General features: G+C 33.7%; 2 protein-coding genes across 2 annotated transcripts; both read right to left on the bottom strand.

The window, feature by feature from the left end:
• Positions 1 to 955: 955 nt before the first annotated feature.
• Positions 956 to 4,876, bottom strand: LOC130805252 (large ribosomal RNA subunit accumulation protein YCED homolog 2, chloroplastic). The gene is made up of 7 exons (XM_057669936.1): positions 4,613 to 4,876; positions 4,340 to 4,516; positions 4,026 to 4,115; positions 1,753 to 1,842; positions 1,575 to 1,655; positions 1,450 to 1,495; positions 956 to 1,341 (listed from the first exon to the last, which is right to left on the bottom strand). The coding sequence occupies exons 1-7, from the start codon at positions 4,748 to 4,750 to the stop codon at positions 1,262 to 1,264; spliced, it is 702 nt and encodes a 233-aa protein (XP_057525919.1). The 5' UTR covers positions 4,751 to 4,876; the 3' UTR covers positions 956 to 1,261.
• Positions 4,877 to 5,249: 373 nt separating this feature from the next.
• Positions 5,250 to 17,407, bottom strand: LOC130805251 (protein S-acyltransferase 11). The gene is made up of 5 exons (XM_057669935.1): positions 17,177 to 17,407; positions 16,986 to 17,080; positions 8,840 to 9,062; positions 6,558 to 6,856; positions 5,250 to 5,930 (listed from the first exon to the last, which is right to left on the bottom strand). The coding sequence occupies exons 1-5, from the start codon at positions 17,187 to 17,189 to the stop codon at positions 5,454 to 5,456; spliced, it is 1,107 nt and encodes a 368-aa protein (XP_057525918.1). The 5' UTR covers positions 17,190 to 17,407; the 3' UTR covers positions 5,250 to 5,453.
• Between the last annotated feature and the right edge of the window lie 965 nt (positions 17,408 to 18,372).

Here is an 18,372-nt window from a genome sequence, read left to right as displayed (position 1 = left end):
AAAAGTGTGCAATTAAATGATTCAAACAAGATTCCACTTTCGTACTTCAACAATGAATAGTGTTAACAACCGTGATGCGGCGAGTATTTCAGAACGGAGGAAGTATTTCACTAAGTCAATTTTTTATCTTGTTGTAACTTATAACTTGAAACTTATAACTTTGTATGATGCGGTGTGGATGACATACATCGTCTTTTTTATTTATGGCGGCAATGATATGAGATTATTATTGCGATATTTTACTTACAGGTCAATTTGGAGTAATGAAAAATTTTGGGGTTGTTCACTTTACAAATACGACTCCGCCGATTTTTTTTATTAATTTACTTTAACACATTAGTGCTACCCATGATTTTGAGTTCTGGATCCGCCACAGAGAATATTTGCAGGCAAAAAGGTAATCAAGCATTCTCGTAGGTGGTGAGAATTAAACTCCTATAACAATGCTAAAAGAAAAATCTCTCAACTATTAGGCTAGCCCAAGACTCTCATCATAAAAGATTTATGCTATAAACCTTTTGGTGTGGTAAAATTTCCCTAGGAAAATATAGAATTTTAGCCTCATGTACATGTGTTCGCTTTAGCATCAATAAAGAATGCACGTCCAAAAACATTGGCTACTTGCCCGAGCAAGCAAAGTCAACAGCTTGTGTATCATAAAACTCAAATATGTTCGTCTGAATACTTCCATAACTGATGCTATTGAATGCCCTGTGCACCATAGTTACTCTCCCAAGCAAAGTACAGTGTGTGATCAACTGAGCACCATAGTTGGGTGTCCGAGCAACTTCTCTTCAAGAAAAATTGCCTTTCACCTAATTATACGCTACCATGAACCAACACGCCAGCATCGAAAATGCGGGGATTACAATGTGATATTGATATGTCTTATGCTGCATATCTTTGTATTTCTTTGAAAACAGCTACCAAATATATAGAATGCACAATCTTGATAAGTAATTGTAACCTTATACACTACATGAATGTACAATATACAAACATCCATCATCCATTATTTGCTTACAATACCACAAAGCCATAAGCCATGAATAATACCCATTGATTTAATCTCAAACAACTTAAAAGCTTAATCAACTAATAGCATCATCTATTGTGCAATGATGACTGAGACAGTAATGATCGATGAAACATTTAGTATCTAAAAATAGAAACTTTTGGGTGGTTTGTTAGATGGATGACGAAGTGCCCTCTAAATACGGGTAGCATCATCTATAATGAGTTGATTGATCACTTTTGCGCATCAACGATTGGATGAATTTCTAAGCTGTAAAAGCGTAGCCCACCTCATGTCTAGAGAAGCTGTCCTTTGAGCACCTATATCTGGAATGTTTATACTCTTTGCAGTCAGACGACAATTCCAGGCCAAATACTAATTGAGTCCTTAGTTCTATTAGACATGACAATAGTAGTTAGCAAACGAATGCTTACAGTGAAGTTTTGGTTCGGACTTCTCACATGACTCTGAACACGTTTCCTGGTAAAAACACATTTGTTAAAAATCATTTCAACATCTATTTCATAATAATGTGCTTGACGGGTGTTACTTATCTTACCTTCACTGCGATTTGAAGTCTTATTGTGTCTTGTATGAGCGCGTCTAAGTCAGCTTCATATCCAGGCTTACAATAGATAACCTACATCCATAATCCATTGGTCTCGCGGTGTAAATATTGATGTATTTAAAGTCCAATTATATGTACTTGAAGAGAAGAGGAATGTTGAGCATCTTACGGATGGATCATCACCACCAATTTCGGGTAATTCTGTAGATGGATCGGCTCTTCCATCAGGCAAAACCCATACACAAATGCTTGTGTCGATCTGAGAAAAGCACAAAAGATTGAGGAACAATTTCAACATGTTAAGTGTTGATTTATTTGGTTTATCTTGTGTGTTGGATTGAGTCAAATTATGTTAGTTATAATCAAAGTAGTGGTTAAGTAGGTAGTTACAATTTAGTACTTATTTCTAATTTAGTGGAGTAAGTTATTGGATCATGGGATGAACTCCCTATTTTTATGAGTAGTTAATTACTTAGTTTTCCTATTTTATAGGTACTTGTATTTTCATTTTCAATATATCGTAATGAGAAAGTTAGTGTTATACTTTTAATTCTATATCTCTTAACATGATATCAAGAGATTTAGGTTAGATCCTAGGGTTATACTTGAGAGAGAAAATGAGTTGAGTGTTCTATACAAAAAAAAAAAAAAAAAAAAAGAAAAGAGCATCATCCTACCCGTTATCAAAATGCCATCAAATAATTTTTCAATTCCTATACCAAGTTTAACTAGTGAAAATTATCACTCATGGGCCATAAAAATGGAATCATACTTAAGAGCCTTGAGTCTTTGGGATGTCATTGAAAATGATGTTAATCCTACTCTTCCCCAAAATTCTAGAATAGCCCAAATCAAGAAATATGATAAAGATATGGCCAAAAGAGTCAAGTCATTAACATGTTTACATTCAGCCATGACTGGGGAAATTTTCACCACTATTATGGCTTGTTCTTCATCAAAAGAAGCATGGGACAAGCTAAAAGATGAGTATGAAGGCAATAGTAAGACCAAACTAATGCAAATACTAAATGTCAAAAGGGAATTCGAGATGATGTCCGTGAAGAAGTCTGAAGGTGTTAAAGAATATGGGAGTCAGTTGATGTCCATTGTCAACCAAATCAAGCTTCTTGAAGGAGATTTTCCAAGTCAAAGAGCGGTTGACAAACTATTGGTTACTCTCCCAAGTAAGTATGAAACAAAGATTTCCTCTCTTGAGGATTCAAAAGATTTGTCTACATTGTCCTTCGTTGAATTAATTAATGTTCTTCACGCCGTTGATCAAAGAAAATAAGGGAGAAGAAGCTTTTTTTGTTAAAAACTCGAGCTATAAGGGGAAAGGAAAGAACGCCTCATGCAACTATTGCAAGAAGATTGGGCATGAAGAAAATGATTGTGGCATAAGGGAAAGCCACAATGTTATAAATGCAAGACGAAGGAGAAGAAAAAGCATCCATAGCACAAGTGGCCATTGAAGAAACACTCTTTTAGAGTATAAATGGTGAGATTTGCACCGTAAATGGAGAGAAGGGCTCCAATTAGTTAAGTGTTGGTGATGAAGTGCATCAACATAAATAATGGTAATGAGAAGTGCATTACATGGCTGGAAGAGAAGTGCTTCATTCATATTTTTGTATTTTTAGAAATTTTGAATCAAGGGGTTATATTGGATTGATTCAAATTATGTTAGTTATAGTCAAAGTAGTGGTTAATTAGGTAGTTACTATTTAGTATTTATTTCTAATTTAATGGAGTAAGTTATGGGATCATGGGATGAACTCCCTATTTTTATGGGTAGTTATTTACTTAGTTTTCCTATTTAATAGGTACTTATATTTTATTTTCAATATATCGTAATGAGAAAGTCGATGTTATAGTGCAAATACAATGAACTAATTGTATGGTTTTTATATGCAGTCATAAACCTCTGCCTCTGAAATTCTAAAATATAGAAACTACAAAAGAAGTGTTGCCAATTAGCTTTCTATCGGTTTTGATAACTTTAACAATCAAAAAAAATGTTGGTAAGTGACTTTTTATGGTAGCTACAAGGCTAGCTATAAGTCAAAACCAACAAGCTACTCAGTAGCTTTTTTCATCGGCTTTTACTTTTGGCCTTTTTTTTTGTTTAATAAACTACCAATAGCCGGCAAATATTTTTACCAAATGTCAACTTAACAGCAGACTTAAACAATTAACTTTAACGGCTTTAGTCAACTTTCAACTGTTCAAACCAGCAAAACGATTTTAGTTAACAGCTCTAGCTAACACCCATTTGACAAACAGTATGTGTCCGGTTTATGGGGGAAAATAATAAATGAAAATCTGTACAAGCAGAAGAGTTTAAAGTTCCGCAATAAGCTATAATGACGATGAAAATTCATGACAATAAATCTGACATAGAAGATTAATTCTGAAAACAAATTCAAGAACAGAAGAGTGTACCGTTCTGCAGTAACGAGAAGAACAACTGCTGCATTTCCTGACAATGTTAGTTAGCACCCTGCCATCCACTGATAGGCCAAAGCCCGTATGCTGATCACATCAAAAGATGAGATTATAAATCAATCGCACTGGTGAAACCAGAAATTAAGTGAGGATGGGCCAAAAGATGAGATTATAAATTTTTTAAAAAAATATGATGGGGAAAGACTAACAGTCATTCCCACAAGTAAGAGCTATTTTTGCCAAAGAGACCTAAATTGAAGTTGTAAAACGACATTGATGTAATTATTTGTTAAGAAAAAGGAAGAAGCAACCTTTTGAAGGGAAAGACTAACAAAAACCTCGGTATCTTTTCGACCATCTTCAGCTAAATCATCCAACTGAAGATCTTTAAGGGAGATTAAGTACTCACAAGTCCACTTCCCAGGCCATCTTCCAGTAGTTGCTGGTATAGTGATCACACGCCGTGATTTTGAAGCTCTTTTTGTGATCTGATGCAACATAACCACATCAATAATTACAACCAGATTCATTACTGCCAGAAAAACAGAGAGAAGTATGTTTTGTCAGAAATGAAATGTATATACCAGTGGTAATGCTTCATTTTTTCTTGAAGCTTTGACATTGATGATTTGAGGAATCGATAATTTTGGTTTTCTTGGATGTATTGTGTTATGTAATGGGTTGATGTTCTTAGATGAGCTCAGATGACTGGCATTTGCCATTTCTATGTCAGAATCAACTCTCACCCTCCTTGTATTTGCTGTCTTTCACTCCACAAAATTATGAGGTCTCTCAATTACATAAATTAGTGTATTATCTTATCCTGCGTAGTTGGGACTTTTATCATATCTTTCCCTCACGTGAGCTGCACCTGAAGGACTATTGAGTACTTCTATTTATATGCCTCTGTTAGGGTTTCCTTCTTATTTTGGGTTTTTGATGATGAACAATTAGTTATTGACTGCAAGTATTATATTCCCTCCTTTTCCTATTAATGTTCTTACAAGGAATATTCACTGAAATTAAGAAAATTTAAATTTTTTAATGATAAATAAATAAATAAAATATTAAATTAAGATAAATAAGTTTAATTATAATCGAAATTTGTGATACAAATAAAAAAATTCTTTTAAAAAACAACAAATAGAACGACCAGAAATGACAAATGGGAGATAATAGTCAAAACTAAAAACAAAAGTCATTTGAGTAGTGAGAGATGAATTCTACAACAGCAGAGTTACAGTTACAATCAAAATTTATGAAAATAATGTATTACAAAATCTGGATGTCTTTCTAGTAACAGATACAATTACACAGATGTCAGTGTGAATGTCTATGAATTACTAATGTACAACATTTCAAGCAAACCAAATTTGAGGTACACTCCGTACAAAAATACTCCGGGACGATGTTGAAAGATTTGCCCTACTTGCTATGAATTTTCTTAGAATTACAAAAGCCTCGTAAAAATCGTGGACAAGAATATGGAAATCCGAAAAATAAGTACAAGTTTCTGCAGTCCCGTTGTACCTCAACCTGGGAATTTAAACTAGTCAAGTACGTTCTTCCCTCAAAGATGAAATACAGTTGCTGCCACAAAAGCACCGTCAAACCTATCCCCACAGATATGCTAGCAACAAACAGATATAGAAGAACGAGCCCTCTTGCCGAAAAGAACACAGCAGATGTCACAAAGGCGACAAATATTTCCTTCAGGATGCTAATGAATGCTATTTTACTGTCAACTCTTTGTATATGCTGAACAGCTCCATCAACCATAGAGGGTAATACATGAAGTACACCATATCCAGACATGATGGCAGCATATGCCACGCTAATAATGGCTGCAAATAGGAAGCTGATGAAGTACCGGTGGTTTGATGCTCCAACACAATTTCCGATCTGCAATATCAAATGATTGATCATTTTTTTGAAGCGAACTTAAGTAACGATTTCCTTTGACAAGCACAACTATATTCCGGTCTAATATCTACATTCACTGCACTGCATCCCCGGTCAGATGGAGCACGTATTGTTATCCTAAATTGTTGGTCTCAATAGCCTAACCGATTTTTGTTCAAACACCCATCAAACAAAAGTTATCAGAACCATACTACCATGATTAAGGCCTACAGAAGTTAATCTATCAAGCAGCTACTATGCCATGGATATCGCCTTTCAGACTTCTAATACTTGCATAAAATATAGAGGGCGCCAATGCACTACACTTGTTAGTTTCGTGTTCATGGATGCAAAAGGGGAGTCTCAATGATTTTATTCAAGTGATAGGAGGCCTGCACTCTGGTCTACAGTCCTTATTTCAGTACAAGAGATGGTGATCAGCAGGTTAAAGAACCTAACTGCGACATCTATGATTCATTTACTAATAGGAACCAATAAATGGAGCACCAAATCACACAACCAGCACTAATCCATGAATGAGAACTTTAATAAGTGACTATGGCAATAAATGTTGAAACAAAAGAAAGAACCAAATTTCTAATGTAGACCTTGAATCTATGAACTTACAAAGGGACAGTGATGATCCATGTCCAGCACACACTTCTCACATGAACTACAGTGATGAGCTCTAGGGGATTTTGGCTTAGAGCAGTATTGGCAAAAAGTGTAGTCTAGCAATTCATCTTTCCTTACAGCTGGATAGCTACCCCATACAACTGGTGACGGAGTGCCAGCGTCACTAAAAGCTGCCAGGCTGAATGTAGAAATAGTAAACAAAGACAAAAGGAAAGTAACTGTACAGTGGAACACACCACAAAGATAGCTCACTGAAAACACAACTGGGTATATGGCCCATACACCACCACCTGTACATCCATAGAAGACAATAGAAAGGAGTTAGTGGTGGAGCTCAAAATATAGATCAGGGGATATAATATGGACTATATGGTCAATAAGTCATGGTTCAACAAAGCCCACAGGAAAAAAATAGCAAGGAAAAGTACCAAATGGAAGAACCAAGTTAATGTGGAAAATTAAACCAGGGAAATAGGTAAAAGTCTTGTATATCCACACTAAAATATTGTGCATCTTTCCATTAAAGAGTAGAATTAAGTGACTTCAGTAGAGAACTAGAGAATATTAATAAAGGTGCACAATTTTATTGGGTGGACTAACCTATAAAGGACTTGCTCCGAAAAGAGTTCATAAGTTAAGTGAAAGATACTATGAAAACAACCAATTAAACTATAGATTAACTAAAATCACAAAGATAAATAATAGACACAGTCCACCAACAGATAGCACATGATAAATGCAATACAGAAAACAAGAATTTGTGTTCATAGTCCAGCAAACTTAAACTAAGCTCACAATAAACAGATATAATAGCAGGAATTCAAAAAGTTACAGAAAGGTTCACCATAAAGTAGTATATTACAATTTATTTCATTGATTGTCGGCCTTGGGGGACGGAGAGGTATAACTTTTTCTTACTAGAACCCAACCTCAACTATCCTAGTTTGACAATGATGGTATAACTTGAAGGACATAGCATGTTACCAATCCAAATCACACTCACCCCAAACCTCACTAATAAAATAAACATTAAATCTTTTTAATGGAAAAGAACGAGGAGGATGAAAATTTAACTTGAACAATGTAAAAAAAGAAATGCATCATTCTTGCAATTACCACATTCTAGGAAAAGCAAATGGTGGTATGCAAGTGAAAGAGGACACAATGTGGTCAGATTACAAAATAAAAGTCGCAATAAAGAAAAGGAATAGATGATATTTAGCAAAAGAAAAATGCAAGAGTTAAGAGAAATAACAAAATACAAGGAAGCAAAAACTAAGACAAAACAAGTTAGTTGTGTGGCAAAGTTAAAATGTACGAAGTGGTACACAACAAGGTTGGACTAAGGAGAATGGGAGACCAATTTTATAAGATGTTCTCAAGGATAGCTAAACATTATTGTCCAAGATAAAGAGATCATGATGTGGAGGAATAATTCAAGGAGTTTTTCAATGAATGTCAAGTGAGACAATAAGATTCGTCTCATTAAATAGAACAAGGAATTTAGGAGATGAATAAACAAAGTAGAGACGGAGAAGCAAAGAAATAAAATAAAGCAAAAGAAGTAGGTTCTAATAGTAATCCAATCAAGGCTCGGAGATGTTTAAGACAAATGGGATTAAAATTGGTTGATTAGCCTCTTAAACAAGATGCATAGGACAAATAAAATGTCGAAAGACTATTGGCCTATTGGGTATGCACAATAATACCTATCTACAAAAACAACACGGATTCATTAAGATTAGGTTGGAATTTGAGATCTAATACATTAAAGTTTACTATAGAACGAAATTTGTAACCAATTAAGAATGGCTCAAAAAGATTATGTAGTAACGAATTTGAGATGGATGAAGTTACATTTTACAATTTGAGGAACTTAAAAGAAAGAGTTAGGCCGAAAATTATCAAATTGAGATTGAAAAGTACATAATAATATATATGAATTAATGGTAGAGGTATATAACTAGATGCTCATTGGAATTGATTTTTCAGTTGTAGCTTGGCATTAGACATGGCTAAATTAAGTATAATTTTTGTAACAATGATTTCCTACGTTGGTTTGTTTAATTTCTATGGATAACCCCATATTGTTAGGATCAAGGCTTTGGCATTGTTGTCAATTATGGAAAGAAATTACACAGAAAACGAACACTAGTCATCCATTATTAATTCATCATGCCTAGCCTTGATCGATATGCTAACAAAGAAAAGTGTGATCTTAATTACCAATCAGAGAAGAGAAATTTTAAAGAAATTAGGGGCATGAGGCGTACATATTATAAAGATCATAAATATAAGGAGAACTGAAACAAAGCAACGATCACGTAAAAGTCTCCACCGTAAATTTTTGCCTTCACGTTTGTTTTCTTTTTGCTTGGTTATTGCTCCACACCAACCACATTTAAAGACCGGTGCATTTGATGGAAGAATAAGTCGCAACCCACAACCCCAACAAATTGACTCATAATCTTGTTCCACGAAAGATGGGTGTTGTTCCTGAAAAAGTAAGGTAATACAAGATGTTTTAAAAGAATTCCAAGCAAGTGATAGATTATACCAAATTAAAAAGCATTAACATCTGATGGGATGGGATGGACAATGTTATAGCTACGAAATGGATCAGATAAGCAATTTAAATAGCAAACAAGTATGGAATACAATGTTTCTAAGCTAAGAGAGAATAAAAAACATCTTGATGAATAAAACTCCTTGTGGTAACAGTTCTATTTTTTCCTTTCCTAAATGAATACTTTATGTTATTTTTGATGTTATTGATAATAACAATAATAATAATAATAATATAGTGTCCCTTAGTGGAAAGAGGCCAAAAATTTATAGTGCTTTTGTTTCTGATTATAATAGATGATATTGAAATGGCTAATTAAATCATGTGCACTTTTTATTATGTGAGGTTGTGATGGTAAAAGCTACCAAGGGTCAATCAAAAACAACCACTTTGTTATCACTAACAAGGGTGAGGTAGAGTGCATTAGATCCCTCAAACCCCACATATGTGAGAGCCATTTATGGCGTTGGGGAAATGATAAGTTGTTCTTGTTGTATGAATGATTTATGAATGCTCTTCTAACTTCTGCCAACCACTATTTCTTTTTTTCTTTTTTTTTCTTTAACAATAAAAGTTAACAATACAATTTAGAATAGGTTGTACTCCCTATGTTTCATTTCAAATGTCCCATTTGCTTTTTGCATGTTCGCCAATGCAGTAATTCAATACTTAGTAGCAATAAGTGTGTATAATTAAAATTTATAAAAAATAGATATTAATAAACATATTTGAGATGAATAAAAAAAATCTCATTTAACTATGTTATAATGGATGAATTAAGAATAAAAAACAAATTAAGAGCGATTGACGAATAGTAACCCAAAAACAAATGGGACATCTGAAAAGAAATGACAATTAAAAACAGCCTCTTTGTTATCACTAACAAGGGTAAGGTTTAGTGCATCTAATCCCCAAACCCCACAAATGTGAGAGCCATTTTATGGCGTTGGGAAATAAAAAGTTGTTCTTGTATGAATAATTTATGAATGTTCTTCCAACTTATCCCAACCCCTAATTCTTTTTTCGTTATTTTTTTTATTTTAACAAGATTAATAATATAATTTAGTTAAGGTTGTATGATATATACAAATTACAATTAATTATAACTCCAAAATATGCTGATGGAATAAAGCAAAATTTCAAAACCATTAACTGTAAACGCATTTAATGTGACTCAAAAATACAACTTCTAAGTTAGCATGAATTAAAAGTTGAGCTCAATTTATCTCTCCTTGATTATTTTACCTCCAGTAAGAGTCACCTAAAGCAGTTAACTACCTTGCCAATCCCGATTTTCATGCTTGCCATCATAGCAATCTTGAGGTTGCGGTTTTGTTTTGTTGTTCAATTGTGATTTATAATTTCTGAGTTTATATAACTTATTGACCTTAATCTACATTTATATGGATAATTCTAGTTGTGTGATGAACATAACAACCCAACACAAACTCTACTTTGAAACGTGGGAGTATTTTGAAAGTTGGAAAGAATATCACCTCTTAAGTATATCCAATTAGAGACAAAAATCCAATGACCGACGTTGACTGAATATGTAAACCATTTTCATTTGGTCACTAGATGTTCAAGCTTCAATTTCAAGATAAAAAACCAAACATGGTGAAGGATATTTAAGTATGGAGTGGAATGGCCTTGAATACCGGAAAGTAGAGGTTGGTCAGGTCGGGTTGGGTTGGTCGAATGCGGTTCAACCATGGTGCAAAAACGTGGTTGCAGTCGCGATCACGGTCACGATTTCCGCTCGCGGGAATGGAAAAAATTCGGTCATTGCGGAATGCGTTGTAATAATTACACAGGATAATTTTGGAATATTACATATAATAATAGAATTAAAAATATATAAGAAAAAAGTACTTAGTATATAAAAATAACAAGATCACTCTTACTACCTTTTACTTATAATGTTAGTTTAACCTATTAAAGGTAACAAAATAGTATCCGTAAACATTTCAAAATAAATATATAAATAAAAATTTATGGCTGTAAAGTGGTAAAAAAATAAAAAATAGTAGCTGACAACATCAAGTACTATCACGTGAACTTTGCTTTCGTTCAAGTTTCAACCTTTAAAGTTTAATTCTTACTACCCATTATCTCAAAGACCATTTTAGATGGAGCTTATAATGAACCATCAATTCCAAATTTCCTATGCAGATCAACAATGGAGAACGGTTCATGAAAATCTTGTGCTTTCTTTAAACCTTAAATTCTTTCTAATATTTTTTTATAGGAAATTCTACATGGTAGCATCGAACTTTCATGAAACCCCACTGATAGCACTTTTGTATGTTTTTCCACATGGTAGCATTCAATGTTGGTTGTTGTCTTTATAATTTGCCGTAGCATTTTCCGTTAAATTCTTGTTAATTTCTGTTTAATTCACCATTTTGACGTTTCTACCCTTATTAAGTGTTGATTGTTGTCTTTATAGTTTGCCCAAAACCAATTTTATTCTCTTAAATGTTTAATTCACCATTTTGACGTTTAATTCCTCAACGCTCTCAAATGTTTAGGGCAAATTATAAAGACAACAACCAACACTTAATAAAGATAGAAACGTCAAAATGGTGAATTAAACGGAAATTGACAAGAATTTAACGGAAAATGCTACGGCAGTTAGATAAGGCATAAACTGGATGCTACCATGTGAAAAAATTTACAAAAGTGCTAATACTGACATTTCATGAAAGTTTGATGCTACCACGTGGAATTTCCCTCTTTTTATTTACCACATTTGGTGTGAACTTTCAAGTTGAAATCTCGCCCCAAAACGAAACTCGCCCAGAACTCGCTATAACTTTTGGTTTAACACGGCCAAAACGAGCGTTAACCGTGGTGATACGCTGCATTTACTTCTACCGTGAAAAATCGCAAGATTTTCGAATGGTCGCCTGAAAATCCGAGTCAACTCGGTCGTTCTGAGTTAACTCATACCATGGGTTTAGCAAATATATTTTTGAGTTAAGCTAGTCATGGGTTTGTGGGCCTTTTACCTCCGTGGAAATTATACAACTATAACACAAAGTACACAACTATTGGGGCAAACACATAATACCCAACAAAAAAACATTTTGACCATTTTCAGTCCATTGGAAAATAGAATTGAATAATCACACCATTGGCAAATAAAATTGAATAAAAAAAATTGAAATTGAACCAACAGTCCAACATTAATTACTAACTCAAATTTGAAGAAACCTATTTGGTATTGAAATAATTTTATGTTTCACCTGAAATTGATTTATGTAAAGTTGCTTAGGGAGTGCCATCTATTAGTGGAAATAATCAATTCAAATCTTCAGATTTATAAAGGAAAAATAACAAAATAAAGTTCTAAAAGTTCCCCAAGTAATGTTACAAATATAAATTAAGAAAATAAAGGAAATTTGAGCTAAAATGGAATTGACAATTGCTAGAATTGAAAAAACTTGATAAAGCAGTAAATTCAAAATCCTCTAATTTAGTGGTAAGTGCTAAGAAGTAGTGAAAACTTTCTAGTAAAAACATTAAAAGGAAAATTTAAGCATGGTCGCGATGATAATTAATAATTAATATCAACAAACCTTATGAAATGGGCTCCATCGAAGAAGTAGGTTGTTGAGTGTGATAATCTGAGGTTCACCCATTTGATTTTGACGAGAGAAGGGTGAAAGAGAGGAAAGATTGTGAATTTAGATTATTATTGACCTATTGGATTTTTTTGACTAAACCAATATTGACCCATTCCAGCCCACCATTGACCCTTTCTAACCAAAGCCCAATTACAACCTGCCCTATTAATGACTCATCCCACTAAGAACCCAATTATTATAACTTAGCCCATGACCCATTGAATCGACGCATTAACCACCTTTACCTGAAAGTTTTAAATGTGTTCCATACTAAAACTCTACAAATAATACTAATACTTAAAAGGAAACAAGACTATCAGCAGCCAAGGTATCAAATTCTCACCATGATACAAATCAAGCTTGATCACAACAAAATGATACATTGATATTGTACATGAATCCGAAAGTTGAGGGTTGCCAGCATGAAAGAATAGAGGATAATAGGACCACATGGAATTGGGATCAATTAAATAGCAGAATAGCCCGCTAAATTCAGATTAAGCAACTTTTTATCATTATTACGGGTGTCCCCAATCATAAAAATCAAGACAGCATAAAAAAAGATCTGGACTCAAAGAGCTTTTAATTGAAGTTGGTATGCTCATTTGGACAAATATAATAGGATTAACAAAGCACACATCCATGAAGCAAAAATATGGAGAAAATAAAATCACAACCAATAGTTTCTCTTTTCGTATCCTCCTTAACTGTGAACAAAATCGAAAAAACTAGACTATTGGAGTACTTGACTCACGAAGTATTCTACAGCTGGGTACTTAGAAATGCAGAGTTCAATGTATCAGCTATTAAACCTAAAGTAATGAAAATGTTGGTGCTATACCCAATTTATTATAAGACGACCATTAGACCCACTTTATTATACAGTTGGAATGTTGGGCACTTGAGAAGTATAGTAAGAAGATGGATGTAACAGAGGACATGCACATGTAGGTTGAGATGATGGATGTGTGCACATACTTCAAGAGATAAAATTTTAAACAAAGATATGCAAAAAAAACGTGGAAAGTTGCTGATTAAAACTAAGGAGATTTGAATATCAGCCGGCTAGAGAACATTCGGTGATGACAAGAGCTAGACCAAAGAAATCTATACAGAGACCAAAGGTAAAAAGGATAGAAATAGTAAAGTAAAATGTAAAACTGATACAGGATCACATTACTTTGGAAAGGAACAGAAGGAAATGGAGAATCGTCGTAGATAATCATGAGTCGATTCGTTTTGATTCATATACCCAATTCATAGTGCAATTTATCACACAAATCAATATACCACGCCTCTATTGTCAATATTTTTAAGCTTATCATGACATAAATATAGGTCAGCACGACCACAACCATTTGAATTGACCGCAAAATCCGTCTTGCGTCAATAACGCGACCATAATCGAAACGACATTTTGTACCATATTCTAAACGATACTTAGTCAAACGAAAATTTAGCATTGTTGAAGATAAATGGATGAAAAATTAGGAGAAGCAAATAGATTGGGGTAATCAAATCAAATCGTACGAAATGGATCATTCCTGCTAATGTATTGTAATAAATGGTTCGAGGGGTAATGTAAAATTTACCTAATAAATATTCACTATTCACAGCTAGTTAGACGAATAAGTTTTAGAGATAAATTATATAAAGGGTAAGAGATAGGATTCGTTCATTTGCAATAGATTTGGGATGTGTTCTTGAATCATGAATAGAGGGGGAAGGGTAAGAGAAAGGATTCATTCATTTGTAATAGATTTGGGATGAGTTCTTGACTCACAAGAGGGGGAAGGGTAAGAGAAAGGATTCGTTTATTTGTAATAGATTTGGGATGAGTTTTTGACTCATATTGAGAGCCATAAGCCTCTCGAAAGCTTAGACTATTATTGTAATCTTTCTAGGTAAAATTCTCATACAACTCAAATTTATCTTCATTACACATTCACACATTCATTCTTCCACATTCTCCTTACACATTTTGTAATTCACATCCATTGGCCTACAAATCTTGCCACATATTGGTAGAGATTCTGCCTAATATTGCGCTAAATCATCAACGCACAGACATGCTAATCCATAACAATTGGTATCATATATTATCCAAACATTTATCATCAACGAAATTTAACCAATATAAAAAATATATAATTATCATTCATTGATCCAAACTCATACAGGTTCATCTAATCACACATTTTCCTACAACTTGTTATACATTATCAACAAAATTAACTGATCATTATCGTCAATGGCTCATTCGGTCCATTTATTCTTGGTGATTGGAGATGTGCAGGAGGTTAAGAAATGTAGAATCTGGATTTTGATGGAGTTCTTGAGGAATGTAGATTCTTTATAAACTAAAGAATCGAAGTCTTGATTTCGACAATATTCAAAGAATCGGAAAAGTTTGAGGAATGTAGTATGATAAAGGAAGTTGTCCTTGAGGAAAGCGAGTTCAAACACTGTTCATCAGAAAGTGAAATTTGGACGAGCACTTAGGGTTTGGAAATTCTAAAAGAGGGAAAAGAAGAGTGAGACAAAGTAAGAGGGCAACACGTGGTAGAGAGAATCTCCTGTGAAGTTATCGTGGTGTTGTTCAAGAAGAATGTCGAGAGACCGAGGAAGAGGACACCATGTCGGTCATGTGAGTTGTGGGTCAACCAGGCACACAGCTTTGGGTTGGAAGTATAGATAGGGTGGAATTCTATATTAATAAGGAAGAGGATATGGGATGAACAAGTGAGAAGGCAGCCTAGAGCTAGAGAGTCCTCTAAAAACATGGATATCGGCGGCAAAGAAGAAAAGCAAATGGTGGTCACGATATTTGGAAAAAATGGAGTTTGATTTTTAGATGGTGGGGAAGTAAGGCACTGGAGTATGGGTTAAGGGTAAGGGAGTAGGTAGCCCTATTGACTTCATCATCCTTATATCACAAGCCAGTACTAAACTCTATCAATTTTCCTTGGCCCGATTTAAATATTTGGCTGATTTTAATTCTGGTCAATTTCCTTAAACCTCAAAATTTTATGGGACCCAAGAGGGTATTTAGACTGTCATATTATCATGTTCAAAGCAAAGAATCGCATCCAAATTCTCACCACCTGATTCTGCTTAATATTATGCTAAATCACCTATGGATTTGGTAACCCATAACATGCACCCTATCATGTGAAAAACCCCAATTACAACAGAAAAATAATACCAATTATTTATTAATAAGATATATAGTCCCCACACCCAATTTCAAAAGCATCACACCATTGGATATGTTATCAATACTTTGAGTCACAATGATGGAACTCAAGCAAGCCAAAGGTAAAAATGGATCAAAATATTATGTGATTGAGGGGTGTACTTAAATATAAGGGCAAGCTTTATCGCACAACCATTAGATAGCCGCTATTATATGGATCTGAATGTTGGATTTTAAGGATCACAGTAGAAAGATGGGAGTAGCGGAAATATGAATGTTTCGATAGATGAATAGACAAATGTTGAGGGAATTTGAAGCAAAGATGAAAAAAGATTTAGGAATCACAAATATTGAGAAAAAGATGAAGCATAATCGTTTAATAAGGTTTGGGCATGTGTAAAAACAACATATTAGGGAACTGATAAGGAAGATAGAAAATTGGATCTCGGGGGACCAAAAAAGGCGAGGAAGATTGAATATGACTGGGAGAACGATAAAGGATATGAAAGATTTATACTTATAAATTAAGATGGTAGAAAATCGAAATGAATGGAGAAGAACCATTCACATGGACAACCGTTGAAACTGATATATTGATTCCTGTAGTTGAACCTATTTTTAAAGATCAAGGCTCTAGCATTGGTGTTGTTGTGCAATGAAGGAAATCAAAACATTCATTACTTCCTATACATTTTTCTACTTAAACTTAACTCATTGAGTGAGTAAATTAGAAACAACCTGAATATAATATTGGAAAATTGGTTTAGTTCAAGACATTATTTCAATATAGCTTATCATTATACTTCTAGATAATTAAGTAGGAGAGAAACAAAAACCATTTCTCAAAAGCTTCTACATTGGACAGAGTCAGTTCAAACTAAAATTAGGTCAACTTCACAGAAGCAAAACAACCCTACAGTCAACCAAATGGAGCTCAAAATACCACGAATTAAAAGTATAAAGCTTGATTATGCAAAGAAAAATCAAACCCAAGAATAAGAAAAGAGAAAGGAAATAATAAAACTAACAGCTGTTTGAGATATGGGTGTTAATGACTCGGAAATCTCCACTTCCAAATGGGTATCAGTCGGGTTCAAAATGCCATTTCTGGAGTCTTCATGGTCTGCGAAATTAACTCAAATAGAATTAAAACAGACGATCATAAGTTTGTGAGAAAGAGAAAGCTGAATGAAGGGGAGGATCGAAAAAAAGAACTAACCTGGGCCGATCATGGCGGCAGAGAAAAATTAGAAATTATCTTAAATTAGTATTTTTCATGGCCATTAATGAGAAATATTCCTTCAAATTTTTTTTTTAAAGATTTTTGGATGATTTGATTAAAGAAGATTGCTAGGAAGTATATATACATGTTTATCGGCGGATCGACCATCACTCAATGATGCCAAGTCAAACCCCTACAAAATTTCACTTGAAAATTCTTCACTTCGATAGAATTTTTTAAATGCCAAAATGATTGCAAACTAGAGTTTATCTTTGTTTTAAAAAAAATTACAAATAAATGTCTAAATGTTTAAATGTTTTGCGAACTACAGTTACAAAGGTTTTTTTTGCAAATTACTGCCACTAAATATTGAATCTCGACAGCTTCAGGCCACATGATCGGATACGTACATATTGACCTATTTTTAATTGAGGGAGTTGGGAGTTAACTAGATAAGTTAAGTCAAAGGTAAATTAAGGTATAAACCGGTAAAAATAGGTCAACGTGTACGTATTCGACAATGTGGCCTGAACATTGTCGAGATTCAATACTTTGTGGCAGTAATTCGCAAAAAAAAAAAAAAATTACGGCTGTAATTCGCAAAACACTCAAACTTCAAGGCTGTTATTTGAAATTTTCTCAAAAAAGAAAAAGATAACTAAAATTTATCTCACTTACAAAAGTATACCTTTTATTACACGTAAAGTCTTAGATTCGATTCTCAATGATATTTTTCTTTCTCTAATCATAACCTATAACCAAAAAGCAATGACACATTCATATAAAAAATAAGAACAAAAGTATAAAAAATTTAATCCAATTATCATTTAAAAAATAAGTGACACATTATTCGTTATTGTGAATTAGTAATTCAAATAATTGTAATAAATACTAAAAAGATAAAGTGCACAACTTGATAAAGTTGAAAATGTAAGAGTATTTAAATTTTTTTTTAAATAAATTAAGTAAAATATAAAAGGAATGGTTGAAAAATAATTTTTACAAGAAGGTGGTGAGGATTCAAGCAACAAGCTGAGCACCCACACATCTATAAATAAAAAAAGCTAGCCTGTAGAAAATGTATGCCCTAGACTTAATGCTATTAGAGGTTCTCAAAGCAACCGATGCAATCCTTGATACCAAGTCGAGTGTGTCTTCACCTAACTCTCTAAAAGTGGAAAAGTAAAGGGGAA

Source organism: Amaranthus tricolor, chromosome 2 (assembly GCF_026212465.1).
Source record: "Amaranthus tricolor cultivar Red isolate AtriRed21 chromosome 2, ASM2621246v1, whole genome shotgun sequence".
NCBI classification, from domain to species: domain Eukaryota; kingdom Viridiplantae; phylum Streptophyta; class Magnoliopsida; order Caryophyllales; family Amaranthaceae; genus Amaranthus; species Amaranthus tricolor.
The sequence above is the reverse complement of the archived record's forward strand: the minus strand, read 5'-3'. Positions and strand labels throughout refer to the sequence as shown.

Coding starts and splice junctions, on each gene's coding strand:
- LOC130805252 (XM_057669936.1), bottom strand. CDS start 4,750: ATGGCAAATGCCAGTCATCTGAGCTCATCTAAGAACATCAACCCATTA. Junction 4,517..4,612: donor AAAATGAAGCATTACCACTG/GTATATACATTT, acceptor ATGTTGCATCAG/ATCACAAAAAGAGCTTCAAA. Junction 4,116..4,339: donor TTAGTCTTTCCCTTCAAAAG/GTTGCTTCTTCC, acceptor TGATGTGATCAG/CATACGGGCTTTGGCCTATC.
- LOC130805251 (XM_057669935.1), bottom strand. Junction 6,857..8,839: donor ATTTATGATCTTTATAATAT/GTACGCCTCATG, acceptor ATGGATGTACAG/GTGGTGGTGTATGGGCCATA. Junction 5,931..6,557: donor TGGATCATCACTGTCCCTTT/GTAAGTTCATAG, acceptor TTGATATTGCAG/ATCGGAAATTGTGTTGGAGC.